Below are 13,312 nucleotides of genomic sequence, written 5' to 3'. Positions count from 1 at the left end.
GAGAGAGAGAGAGAGAGAGAGAGAGAGAGAGAGAGAGAGAGAGAGACCCCTGCTGATCCTGAGCATGAGGGAAGGTGGGAGGGAGGGAGAAGAGGGAAAGGAGTCAAGGGAAGACCCTGTCCAGGAGCAGCAGTAGTAAGCGGTAGCAGCAGCCAGCAGCCGCCGCAGCAGCAGCAGCCGCGGCAAAGAGCTCCCGGATTGGAAGCTCCGCATGGATCAATCCTCCCGGCAGCTGTAGTAATTGCTGTTGCCGCTCTAGGCAAAGCCAGTCAGCAGCGTCCGGGCTCTGTGCTCTCCGCCTAGTCCCTTAACCTGCGCTCCCCTTATCCTCTGCTCCAGGGCAGCGCGGGAGCAGAGGGGTAGGACAGAACGCACATAAAAGGGCAGGGCAGGGCCGGACAGCACAGGGCAGGAGGGGTCCCAGAGGCCGGAGGCGGGGAGCAGCCGAGGCCGGAGGAGGAGGAAAGGGGAGAGGAAGGGGTGGGTGATCCCTCTCCGATCGCCCCGTTTCTCCTGTTCGCTGGGGTTGAATCTGTGCTGCCCGTGTCCAGGTGCTGGGCTTCCGGACAGACACGGACCCCCCATCCCCGCCCGCAGCCGTCTTGTCATGCTACCCAAAGTGGAGACGGAAGCCCTAGGACTCGCCCGATCGCATGGGGAACAGGGGCAAATGCCGGAAAACATGCAAGGTAAGGCGGCACGGGTCGGCGCCTTCCCTCTCTTCCTTCTTCCCTCGTTCCTGGGCTCTGGATCCCCGGTGAGGATCGCACTGGTTGGCTGCCTTCTAGCTCTCCAGGCATTGTGGCTGACCGACTGGGGCGCAGGCTGCGAACGGGTCTGGATCCGGGGCCATCCGCCTCCCCAGGTACCTTCATAAAAGTTTATGACTTCTGAACAATTCAGGGTGGAGGTTTCCCGAGCTAGGACTGATTACTGCTCCTAATTAACTGAAGATGTTGCGATCCTCCACCGGGAGACTTAGAGCTGGTCAGAATTTTAAACAGTAACATTAATAATAGTGTTACTAGTAGTAACCCAAGCAAGTGAAGCTCTCCTCAGAAGAGTGAGCACGTTCTTAGCCTGGAGAAATTGGTTAGAACTTTACTTTGACTTGCAGAGTTTTCTGACTTCAGGTGAGGGAAGCGATAGGAAAAGAGAGGATTCTGCCTAAGGAAATTGACCAGAAAAAAAGGGAGGACCGCCAACGAAGGGCTTGGCTTAGAGGCTATCAGGCTAAAAGTTCTGGGATCTAGGACGGTGTTTGACCAACTTCAAAGCCATCTGAAGGGCTAAAGGGACCAAAAGGGCACCCCCTCCCGGACACAACCCAACGCAAAGAGAAGGGGCGGGGGTGGGAAGGCCGGCGGATTAGCCTGATGCACTTAGTTCAATCAGAGTATTGGGAATATGTAAATCCCATTTGTTTCTCTGGCTCTTGATTGCTAACAAGAAAACAAATAAATTCCACTGGCTATATTTTCACCGCACTCCTAAATAGCAACTCCAGATCTGGCTTGCATTAAAGCAGCTTAGAAGTTTATCGCAGTTGCCCTGGGGTGGGGGAGCGCAGACTGGCTGGAGTGGGAGGGAACAATGCGAGGAAAAGTCACCGGTGCTCTTCCATCTTCACCGCCTCCACTGCTCAGGATGTGGTGTTTGCCTGGCCTGTGATCTCGGAATACTTCCTGCCATCCCCCTGTTGCCTACTTTAAAGGGACCGGGAGTGAAAGCGCATATAGTTAAGGGCCAACGTATAGAAGGACGTCGTCCCCTCTAGGCTCATAGGGATTACGCTTCTGCTGAATGCCCACCACGAGTACGAAGTTAGCTTGGGAGGGGTGGCTGAAGGAGCGGAAGGCCAAAGAGAGTAGCCCTTCAGCCCCTTATGGCAGTTATTAGAGGGGGTTTTCCCAGTTCATTTCTGAGCCTCAGCAGAGGGCAAGGTGACTGACTCCTTTTAGAACTGAGATCTCCTCCAAGACCAACTCCTGACCATCAGAATGGGTTGCCCAGAGGCCCAGTTGGCCACAAGTGGCAAAAGTCCCATAAATGATGAGGGGCTGTAGATCAAAAGGGTAAACTTGAAGAAAGCTCTCCGTTTAAATTCTCTTCCTTGAAAGGACTTGAGTTAAGAGTGGACTTGTATCTTTGTGGCTGTCTCAAACTCCCAAGTCTGAGTAGGAAAAGTTACTCATTCATACTCCGGATTATGGGTTTCCTGGACCTTTTGTATTTTTAAAGAGGACGAGGTGCTAGTTGCAATTTTAAAAAAAGAAAGAGAGAAAGAAGAGAAAGAAAAAGACAGAAAATAACTTTTTGAAAAAGTTATTCGAGACAGGACAGCTTTTTCAATACTTGTTCCTAAAAGTAGGACGGTCCCTACCCTGTGCACGAGCTGAGAAAAAGTTGGTCTCCCACCCCCTCCCACTTCTCATAGGACTCGGTCGTGGGTTCAAACCCCACACTGGGGTGGGGGAGGCCTCCTCTTGGTGTTATTTATTCTGTCAAACCCCCAGCCTTGGTGGGAGAGAAAATCATGTTGGGAAGAGAAATTTTCGTTCCCAGCTATCCTCGATGCTCCGAGTCACAACCGAACTAGGTAGCAGGCAGGTGCCTGTTCAGTGACTAAAAGACAAGTCCAAAGGGACAAGATTGTTTCCTCCATTGGAAAAGATCCGCTAGGGAAGAGGGTTCGGTTAACTCGGCCGCCGGTCTACCCAACCTCTCTGCCTGCCACTCAGTTTCTAAGTTTCCAGCCTTAGTCCCTCACTTGTCACGCAACATCCCTCTTTTTCTCGAGAGCTGCAGGAGGACTCTGGAACTGGAGAGGAAGCGTGACTTTGTATGGGTTCTGTTCGCCCAAGTTGTTAAACTAGTCTGATCAGGGTACGGTGACCCCGTCCGTCTAGGTCACTGGGAAGTTCTGAAAAGTGGGTCCTCCTCTCCCCCTCCCTCCTGCGCCCACAGCCCTCCCCACTCCGGCTTTGGCTTTTTTCCGAAGCTTGAGAAGTACGCCCCCCCCCCCCATCTTCTTCATGCCCTGTCCTCGAAAGTAGGATCATCTGATTGGAAAGCAGTTCGGCATTCTCTAAGCCTCCTCCGATCTGTTGGGCGAGGATTCGGGGGGCAGGGGACACTTTAACGTGAAGTCCACTTCGTTTTTTTGTTTTTTGTTTGTTTTTTGTTTTTTGGGTTTTTTTTTTCTGTTCCAAAAGTCCCATGAAGACAAAATCAAGAATCATAGGGAGCAATTTGCTCATAAACAAACAAGTCTCCAACCTCTAGCCTTGCGACACACATTCTCCAAGCCCAAGGGCTGGACGATAGAAGTGGGGGAGCCTGAAAGACAGCCCCCACGGACGCTCTATAGGCTCTCCATAAGACCCGAAGAACCTTTATTTCTCTATCTGCTTTTCCTTGAGCCTTACAACCTCGCCGCCAGCACCGCGAGACATTTCTCCTCTCGGCAAGGTGTAAATTTCATTCAGAAGCAATATTGGGGCTAGAGCTCTTCCCCAAGTGCCCCGCAGCTCCGGGGGTCCGTCGAGGACATTTTTGAAGCGATCCTCCTCTTTCGCTGCTGCTGCTGCTGCTGCTGCTGCTGCGTACTCCAACTTTAAAGAGATCACATTCTGCTCTGGAGACTTGGGACTTTTACGAGCTGCCCCAGATCCGAGGGCCCCCCAAAATCCACAGGCAAAGAGGACTTGGCTTGTCATTGCTGAGATGACGGCAAATGGGACAGGTAGTTAGTGGAGTGTACTGTGCGTTGGGGGTCATTGGAAGGGAGGGAAGCGTTAGGGAGAAAACATTTTTCCCCTTTAGCGGGTAAACAAATCAAACGAGACTTCTGCTGTTGCCCCGGCGTCCGTCCCTTCCCACCCCCGCCTGGCTGCAAAATGCCATTGATTAACTTAAAACAAACTTAGCTCGGGCGCTGTTTTCGAAGCAGATCGGCAGGGGCCAAGCTGGGCAAGGGCGGAACATGGGACTGAGGAGAGGGATGAGCTAGAGAAGAGCTCGCCTTTACTTCGGAAGTGAAAGAGGAGGGTCTCCAGGAGTGGGTACCGGCAGAGCTGGGCAGGGCAATTGCCTTTAACCACTTTTCCCAGCTCGCTTTCCCGCTCCGAGATTTCTCCAAGTCGCTTAAAGGCAGCATTTCCCCACCTTGGAAGACGGCAGCCGCCTCTTGTGAATGAATATAATTAGACAGGGTGGTTGGATCAGGTATATTTTTTTTTCAGTGTCTTCTAACTGCTGACCTTCCTGTTTACATTTTATACATCTTTTTAGCTACAGCTAGGCATTTGCCGTCCTTTCTCTGTAGGAAGTGGGTTACTTGATCCAGGGATGGCTGGCTGGCGCGTCTTTGGGAGCTGACTAGTGTTTAACTTGACCATGGAAATCTAAAGGTGTTTATATTTTGCCATGATTATCGGAAACATGTGAAATTCATTACCGGGCTTCAATACTTCGCCCCGAAACCAAACCCTAGTGTGTACCTTCCCCCTCTTTCTGTTTTATTTCTTCGGGTCCCCTTCCCTCTCCTCCCTCCTTTTCTCTCCACTTTTTTTTTCCTTTTCACAGGAGCTTTTCCATCGTGGGGAGATGAAAGTGTACATACAGCACAGGAGCCCTGTCAATAAGGAAACTTGAATGTTTCGATTAATCTAGCAGATCTGAGCCCAGGGAGTGTCAGGCTTCTGTTAAAGAAGGGCTGCTACTCAGAATCAAATTTCCAGAGTTTTAGGTTGCAGTACAGTATTTTAAACCTGCAGCACTGTGAGTAGAACCGCCAGGAGAGGAGTGAAATTGTTTGGTAGATTAATTGGTGCAGTCCCATGTTATTATCAAAACAGACGCTTAAGGGAAGCCATTCTGCTGAAAGGGTTGTGTTGGGAGGAAGAAGGGGAAATACCACCACCACCCTTCAAGAAGTGATATTTTGGAGTTGGTCTTTGTCAGAGTGCTTCCAAAGACACTTAAAGGGTTAATTTTAAATTACTCTTTCTTCTCTAATTTGTGGTCCTCTACAGAGTAATTCAAATTTTGTGCCATGATGATTTTAACACTTTTAAAGATAACTTTATAAATTAAAACAAAGTCTACATTCCCTAGTTCCACAAGCTGCTTGTTGTTTTACTTTCAATATGTTTTTTTTTCTTTTAACTCAATCCAACAGAAGTTATGTAAAAAGTTTCTTCAGTTGTATAAGGTCTCTGAAGGGTCTGTCACCCAACAATCCCTGAGATGTTTCTGACTACAAAAACCCGACTCCTGGCACTGATGAATTAATGGGATGTATAGAGAGACGTGTCTCTGTGTGCATATGTACATGTCTATTTCTTACCTCTTGCAGTGTCTCAATTTAAAATGGTGAATTACTCTTACGATGAAGATCTTGAAGAACTTTGTCCAGTGTGTGGAGATAAAGTGTCTGGGTACCACTATGGACTTCTCACCTGTGAAAGCTGCAAGGTTTGGTACACATTGCTAACTAGAAAATTTTAAAAGTTCAGAACAAAAAAAAATGTGCTATTAAATGACTTTAGATTCTTTAGGCTATTTTTTTTTTAATTAAGGGAGGTAACTTCTTGGGGAGATTCTTAGAAAAATATCATAAAGCAAAGAAAACCCATGCTGCCCCAAATTGCCTTTGCCATTTTCAATACTTTGAAATATTTTATTGTTCAAAGTGATGTGACTGGAGAAAGACCTCCATTTCCAACAGCCTTAACTATTGATTTCAAGTGATTAGTAAATATTTAGGGCACTGTTTTTCTTCAAAGAAAACATGAATATATTTCTCAAACACATTTTATTTTACCTCATGGTCAGGATTCAGGGCTAAGATTATTTTTTAGCCATCAACAAAAAAATATCTATTTACATTTCCATGGTTTCATTCTCATTTATCCCTTAAAGGAAACACAAATATTTGTTTGGAAATTTATGGCAAAGAAACAAAGCATAATAAATGAGACTATAACAATATGATCAGTTTCATAATGTATCACCTATAACTTATTTCAATTAAGGAAATGGTATTTTATGAAATGCAGACCTTTAAACCTTCTAAATGAAATGATAGCTCTTTTTCATTAGTGCATTTTTAATGTGGAAAAATCTATATAACTGTTTAAATCTGCATCATGTAAACTTCCTCATTGCCTACATCACAGCAAGATGGAATTTCCTTATATGATTAACAGGATGAACCTAGAAAGCAACATTCTTGTAGATCTGTTAAGAAACTAGAAATGTAATTTATTCATAATTCCTCTGAACCAAAAAGTAAAGCAAAATAGGCAAAACACTACAAGTATACAAACTTCTGTTTTCTTATGGAAAATGTTCGCTTTAAAAAAAAATTTTCTCCTTAACAAAAAAAAAAAGAAGAGTTCCCATGTTTGAATACATTTCACTAGAGTTATAACTTCCCTTTATTATTCTTTAACTCTCACAATTGCTAACTTTGGAGTTTATGAAAGATCTGAAGTTTCACACTAATCTATTTTCATTGCATTTTGTGACCATTTATTACCTAATTTGTATCAGATTATTTTAAAATAGCACAATCCCAAAAGAGTATCTAGATATGAAATACAGATATTAAGAACAGACCAAAGGACATATTTTAAACACACATACACAGAAAACAGTGGTCAATATAGGGTGTTTTTCTCTCAGACCATTAGGAAAAGAATAGTCTCCAGCCAAGTCTCTCCAAGATTTGACGTAAATCTACAATAATACAGCCCTATTGCCAGAAAATCTGAGTTATAGCCTGGCACTTTTTTGGAGGGTCTATCCTGCTTAAATGTAAAATAAACCACAGAACCACATCGGGGCTCAAATGGGGTACTGAAAAAGATTTGATGTTTTATTTTAAGGAAATCACGAACAGAGAAGCCTGGTGCTTGAGTTATATATTTTACTGTTTTCTCTCTTTTATAGGGGTTTTTTAAGCGAACAGTCCAAAATAACAAAAGGTACACATGCATAGAAAATCAGAACTGCCAAATTGACAAAACACAGAGAAAACGATGCCCTTACTGTCGATTTCAAAAATGCTTAAGTGTCGGAATGAAGTTAGAAGGTAAGACTCTTCTGAGGATTATACTGCCTCCTCAAATCCTGCAAGATTTTAACTTTAAGAAAGAACTATCTTGTTCACTATGTTTTCTCAACCTGTGGCTCTAAGGTCCATCATAATGTCAGTTTTTTTGTGTTTTGACTGCCATCAGTTACCTAGTCATAAGTTCTAGTTGTGTATCAATCAAAAGTGGTTAAATCCTAATGGAAAAACAAACAAACAGCAACCAACTTAAATATATTTATTAGGGGAAGGAGAAGGCAGGTATGTTTAACACTGCACAAAAGGTCAGACCAGATAAGAAGAGATCTAATCAAAAGATCAATACAGGACAAATAGAAATTCAGAATTAAAAAAAAATCCATCACAGATTTTCATATATTTTAGTTAAGTCTTGGTTTGGGTCTGTATTTGTCCATGCGATTATAACTGTCATTTGGTTATATATATATATATATATATATTGACATGAGCCTCAAAGTAATTACTAAAGAGTCTTTAACTGTGAACAGTAATTTCTCATGTGATATCTTTCCCATGTGTTTTGCTTGAGCTATTTTCTGAGTTTATATAAGAAAAATGAGAGTTGGTATAAGTTCACTGAAGGATTTTCTTTAATTCTTTCATGAATTCTAAAAGAAATCTATAAGAAAAATCATGTTGTTTTAAATGGGTAGTGTTGGTTTGGCAAGAAAGAGAATGATTCTCCACTGTTTTCTCTAAATTTGGCATTGAAAGATGGATACTGTGATTTTTTTTTTAATACCAAGTATGAGGATGTAAAGTTAGTGTGCTCCGGGATTGCTGCAAATAATTTGGAGCCCATAGATTATTCCCATGTTTGTTTTCCACTCTCTGATCTACAAGGTGTCCAGGGCTTAAATATATAGCATATAAACTCAGGATGGTCAGTGGGTTGGTGACCCACCAATCGATGCATGTAATACTTGATATCAAATGCTCATTTGTTTTATTTGTTCACCAATTTATTTTGTTTATTTTTTGTTTATTTGTTTATTATTCTTCTTTTATTTAAAAACTCAGGTCTTATACAAATGCTCAAAGAGAACCCAATAACTCTCACTGAATTTCTACTTTATTCCTTTTAAAAAGTTAGAAATTATTATTTGACTTAGTTATCAGTGTCATTGCTAAGATGAAATCAAGAAAGCTTTTCAATTGGGGGGTACCATTTTATTACATTCAAAATACTGAAATCCTCTATGAAGGGTCATCAAAACAAAAACATGAGGCTGTACTTAGTGGTATTAATTTAAAAATAATTAAATATTGTATGAGATGGGGAAAATTTTCACTTAGAAAGTGTAATTTGCCCTCAGCATAGAAGTGAGAGTCAATAACTAAGGTCAAGTTTCATTTTTCAGTGATATTATCCAAAATTAATGTATTAATACATTCTTATTCATATGTCCAAACTCATAGTTTCTGCTGTCCAAAGTTATATCACTTTCATTAGTTTTTCTTAAATGATATATTTTGTTACCCCAATCATAGTGGCAATATTCAATTAAGTTTAATTTTTTAATGACAAAAGGATAATAGGCTAGATTTCTTTCTTTTTTTCTGAGTAGGCTTTTGCAATTTTAAAAGCCTTTTAGTGTATATATTACCCTATTGACTTGCAGTTTGGGATATTTATGAAACACAGATTTTTAAATTTTATAAAGTACAAAGGTCTTTGTGACTATATGCTTTATAATGAATACCCAGAATTTATATTACAGTTTTAAAGTTACAGTAATCCCTAGGCTAAAAAGCTCAAAAAATTAATCTCCAGAAATTTCAACAATCTAGTTAGAAGGACCTAGGCTCAAATCCCAGTTTTGTCACTGACTAGCCTCTATGATTTTGGGCAATCCACTTAATATGTCCTTATCTGGGAGAAGAAATAGTAGTACTAGATAATTTCTAATGTCTCTTCTAGCTCTAACCCTATGCCAACAAGCTGTCAGAGGGTTCTGTTTTCTATCTAACTGTCATTGGCTTGTGTGAGCTTGATGATAACTACTGACTGATATACTAGGCACAAAAAAAAGCATGAGAAATGTCTTCTTGTGTTGCAAATTACACTGGATTTGGGAGTTAGAAAACCTGTGATTGTTAATAGTGTTATTAAGTAGTTGTATGATCTTAGACAAGTCACTTAGTTGTGTGACCTTAGACAAGTAACTTAACCCCTCTGGCCTTTACTTTCTTTATCTGTAAAGTGAGAGGTAAGGCTAGATGATACCTAAGGTATCTTTCAAGTTCCACATCTAAGACCCTGTGATCCTATGACTCAGGGATCTCTAAGGTTCTTTACAAGGTCAACAGTGCTATGCCTCTCCCTTTGTAGACCATGGTGGAAAAATGTCCCTATAACAAAACCCAGAAAAATGGTACTTCTAACACAGTTACTGAACTAAATTTGTTTTCACATTTCTAATGCTAATAACACCAGAAGGTTCCAAATTGCCTCTCATTCCCTGTGGAAATGATAATATGACAGATTCTCTTCACAGAGAGATGAAAATTATGTCCCCAAAGTAGCAAGTCCCCAACACTTTTCTTATGAAATGATCATGATGATTCCATAAGGAAAAGATGTCCTAGTGAAAATAATCATAGTTTAAGTTAGGAATGTGTCACTGAATAAGTTATTTTTTAAAAACTTTTATGCAGTTTGGGTCTATGAACAGAATCCTAAGTCAACATGGCACTCTAGCCCAGAAACACTAACATTCATTCCTAATAAAAAAAAGTCAGAGTAATACAGAAAGTCCTTTTTATTTAGTGACAGGTATGAAGCACACCCCACTCCCCAAGTCCACTGAAGGGTTAATATAGCCCAACATGTCCAAAATATTTTTCTGATGACAAAACACATTTGCAGGAAAGAATTCATAAATAAAAAAGACATGACTTTTTTGGAATCCTGCGGCTATTGTGATGAAAACAACCACACAAAAAAAAAACCAGTTTTGGTCAATTTCCAACATTTCCGAACAGTGTTTTTTGAACTGAAGAATGCCATTGGTTTGCACTTTATTTATACTCCTACTTCCTTCTTTCTTTTCTTTTCTTTTCTTTTCTTTTTTCTTTTTTTGACCAATAGCTGTAAGGGCCGACCGAATGCGAGGGGGAAGAAATAAGTTTGGACCAATGTACAAGAGAGACAGGGCCCTGAAGCAGCAGAAAAAAGCTCTTATCCGAGCCAATGGACTTAAACTGGAAGCCATGACTCAGGTGATCCAAGCAATGCCCACTGACCTGACAATATCCTCTGCCATCCAGAACATCCACTCTGTTTCAAAAGGCCTACCTCTGAACCACACTGCCTTGCCTCCTACAGACTATGACAGAAGTCCCTTTGTAACCTCTCCCATTAGCATGACAATGCCACCCCACGGAAGCCTGCAAGGTTACCAAACCTATGGCCACTTTCCAAGTCGAGCTATCAAGTCTGAGTATCCTGATCCTTATACTAGTTCTCCAGAGTCAATAATGGGTTACTCATACATGGACAGTTGTTACCAGACAAGCTCGCCGACAAGTATTCCACATCTTATCTTGGAACTTTTGAAATGTGAGCCAGACGAGCCACAAGTCCAAGCCAAAATTATGGCCTACTTGCAGCAAGAGCAAGCCAACAGAAGCAAACATGAAAAGCTCAATACGTTTGGACTTATGTGCAAAATGGCCGACCAAACTCTCTTCTCCATTGTTGAGTGGGCCAGAAGTAGCATATTCTTCCGAGAACTCAAGGTAGGTCGTAAACTGTTATCAATTATTCCCTGCAAGGAAAGAAACAACTGCTTTTGGCCATAATAATAAGTTTCTGGCATGGTTAATACATTTTATGTTGTTTTCATGTGTGTTTTATAGATTAAGAACCTATTAGAATAATGACATCGGTGACAGAAATGATACTATTGTCATATAGCTTTATAAGATACTTTTATTATATGCCACACTGGGGAAGAAGATTTGACCCAAGATATCTGCAGGAATAACGAACTGCATGATAATGGGTTTTTACTGTATAACTCAATTAAACTTTCATTGATTTATTACACTAACCCAGTAGCATCAATGCCAAAAATTCTATGGGATCTATTCTGTTATTCATCAAAAGAAATGTCATGTAAAGTGCTTTGCAAACCTTTCAGACTATATACATGTCAGCTATTATTGTTATTATTACTCTTCTTTTGAAATGTGGTGTATATTTCTTAGTTTCTTTATAAGCTTGCTTTTAACCTTAAAAAAAAAAAGACCAACACCTTGAGGCAGTTGTATTTACATTCCAAAGAATGCAAAACATACCACTTGTCAGTTGTGTCTAATAGGTATTTACTACCTGTTTACCTAGACATTTGGTTAGTAAAGCGTTTGCTTGGGGAGTAGATTCCAATGGTATGTTTATAGTCATTGGATGACATTTTTCCCATGTGAGAACGTGTAAAATGCCCAGTGGTAGTCTATTTGATTCAGGTTTTAGTCTTTTAATGGATTGGTGTATCGTAAATGTTTAATCGCTTGTGTTATTTGCTTAGCTAAGGATCTTTATTTAACTACATAATTGCACTTTTAATTGTACCTTACCTTGAAACACAAGACTGAAAAAAATATGGGTAGGTTACTGACAAGAAGGTGGTCCAGGAGAGACTACTAAGTCTCCAGTTGAACTGGTCAGTAATCTAAAAAGCCAGAAAACTCTATTTCTCTGTCTTTTAATGCTCACTGTGAAAGGGCAGTCATCTCTACACACTCTAGTCACTGCACATCTTGTGACATTCAGGAGGTATTTTCAATCTTTTCATTAGTTGAGAGAAGTCATTAAATATCCATTAGCACCTACCACATGCCAGGCACAGTGTTCAGCTCTGGGGACAAAAAGGAAGGCAAAAGACCATCCCTACTGTCAAAGAACTCAGTAAGAAGGAAAATCCTTATCCTGCTCAGCTTCTGATGTTAGTGGTAACCAAGAATTAAAATCACCTTTGTGAACTAGACACTATGGAGGAGCTTGGCCAAAAGGGAAATGATTCTTTCCATAGAAGCTCTTTCACCTGGGTCTTAGTTTCCTTAGGAGCTTGGACTAGACCAGGGTTCTTAACCTGAGGATAAAGCACTTGCCCACTTTCCCATTGAGACTTCCTCATGTATGGGAAAGAACACTGAATGCAGGAAACTACTGGAAAATGTTGATAGGCTGACAAGATTTGCGAAGTGGATAATAAGACATCTGTAGCAACAAATTAATTGGATTTAGAGGCAGACACAACCTTAGAAATCAATTAGTTCAATTCTTTCATTTTTACAATTAGGGAAGCTGAAATCAAAGAGGACTAAATTTCCCTAGAACATAAGCTCCTGGAGGGCAGGGACTATTTCAGTTTTTTTATCTTTATATCATCAGTGCCTAGCATAATGATCTGAACAATATAAGTACTTAATCAATGTTTGCTTAATTGCATGAAGTGATTTACCAGAAGTCATCCAGGAAATAAATGGTAAAGCTAGGATTTAAACAAAGGTCTTCATTTGCCAAATCCAGTGCTCTTTCCACTAGACTATACATAAGGTCTCTGATTCTTATAGTCATGAGTCATTAACTAGCATCACTTCAATTTTTAAAAAAAACATGGGTATCTACTATAGCTGAAAGATGAAATCTTCCATCCTGAAATCACTTACATTCAAAACAGACTCAGAGATGCCACAGTGACTGGCACACACAGAACATTTGTAGAGGACAGAGAATACTTTGTGCCCTTCAACTCCAAAAAGACAAGTGTTGGCTTCTGAAGAAATCTCTAGGATACCAATAATATCTCAATCAGGTAATAATAATATTACCAGTAATTAGTGAGAGAGGTTTTCCCAGGGTTCCCAGGGCACTCAAGGTCTGCCACTTTGGAGTAAGTGATCAGGAGAGTTCAGAAAACTGCAATGAATCTTTGGGAACACCAAGGTACCATTCAGAGCAGTGGATGAGTAACTGACTAAATGGTATCCAGAGCCACTGAAAAACCTTATGAAGCATCAAAACGTTAATATCCTGGAAATCATTGATTTTCTAAAACAGTGGTTTCTAAAACAGTGGACCTGGGGCCCTATTGGTGTTCCTGATATCCTTTTTTCTGGGGGGAGACTCAAGATCAAAACCATTTTCATAATAATAAGATATTTTAATTTCTAAAATAGTAAGGA

At 40.8% G+C, this 13,312-nt stretch overlaps 1 protein-coding gene across 4 annotated transcripts in view; it reads left to right on the top strand.

Moving 5' to 3' along the window:
• Positions 1 to 13,312, top strand: part of NR5A2 (nuclear receptor subfamily 5 group A member 2) — a 183,533-nt gene that overhangs the window by 13,105 nt on the left and 157,116 nt on the right. The window contains exons 2-5 of one of the 4 annotated variants that reach the window (XM_027843496.1): positions 552 to 689; positions 5,360 to 5,478; positions 6,958 to 7,099; positions 10,212 to 10,861. In XM_027843496.1, the coding sequence (XP_027699297.1) occupies positions 552 to 689; positions 5,360 to 5,478; positions 6,958 to 7,099; positions 10,212 to 10,861 (1,049 nt within the window). Of the gene's footprint in view, positions 1 to 551; positions 690 to 3,449; positions 3,746 to 4,002; positions 4,228 to 5,359; positions 5,479 to 6,957; positions 7,100 to 10,211; positions 10,862 to 13,312 lie in introns of those variants that run through there. The other 3 variants (XM_027843498.1, XM_027843499.1, XM_027843497.1) reach the window with 3 other exon arrangements.

This window comes from Vombatus ursinus, unplaced genomic scaffold (assembly GCF_900497805.2).
Source record: "Vombatus ursinus unplaced genomic scaffold, bare-nosed wombat genome assembly UNPS02014909.1, whole genome shotgun sequence".
NCBI lineage: Eukaryota > Metazoa > Chordata > Mammalia > Diprotodontia > Vombatidae > Vombatus > Vombatus ursinus.
The sequence above is the reverse complement of the archived record's forward strand: the minus strand, read 5'-3'. Positions and strand labels throughout refer to the sequence as shown.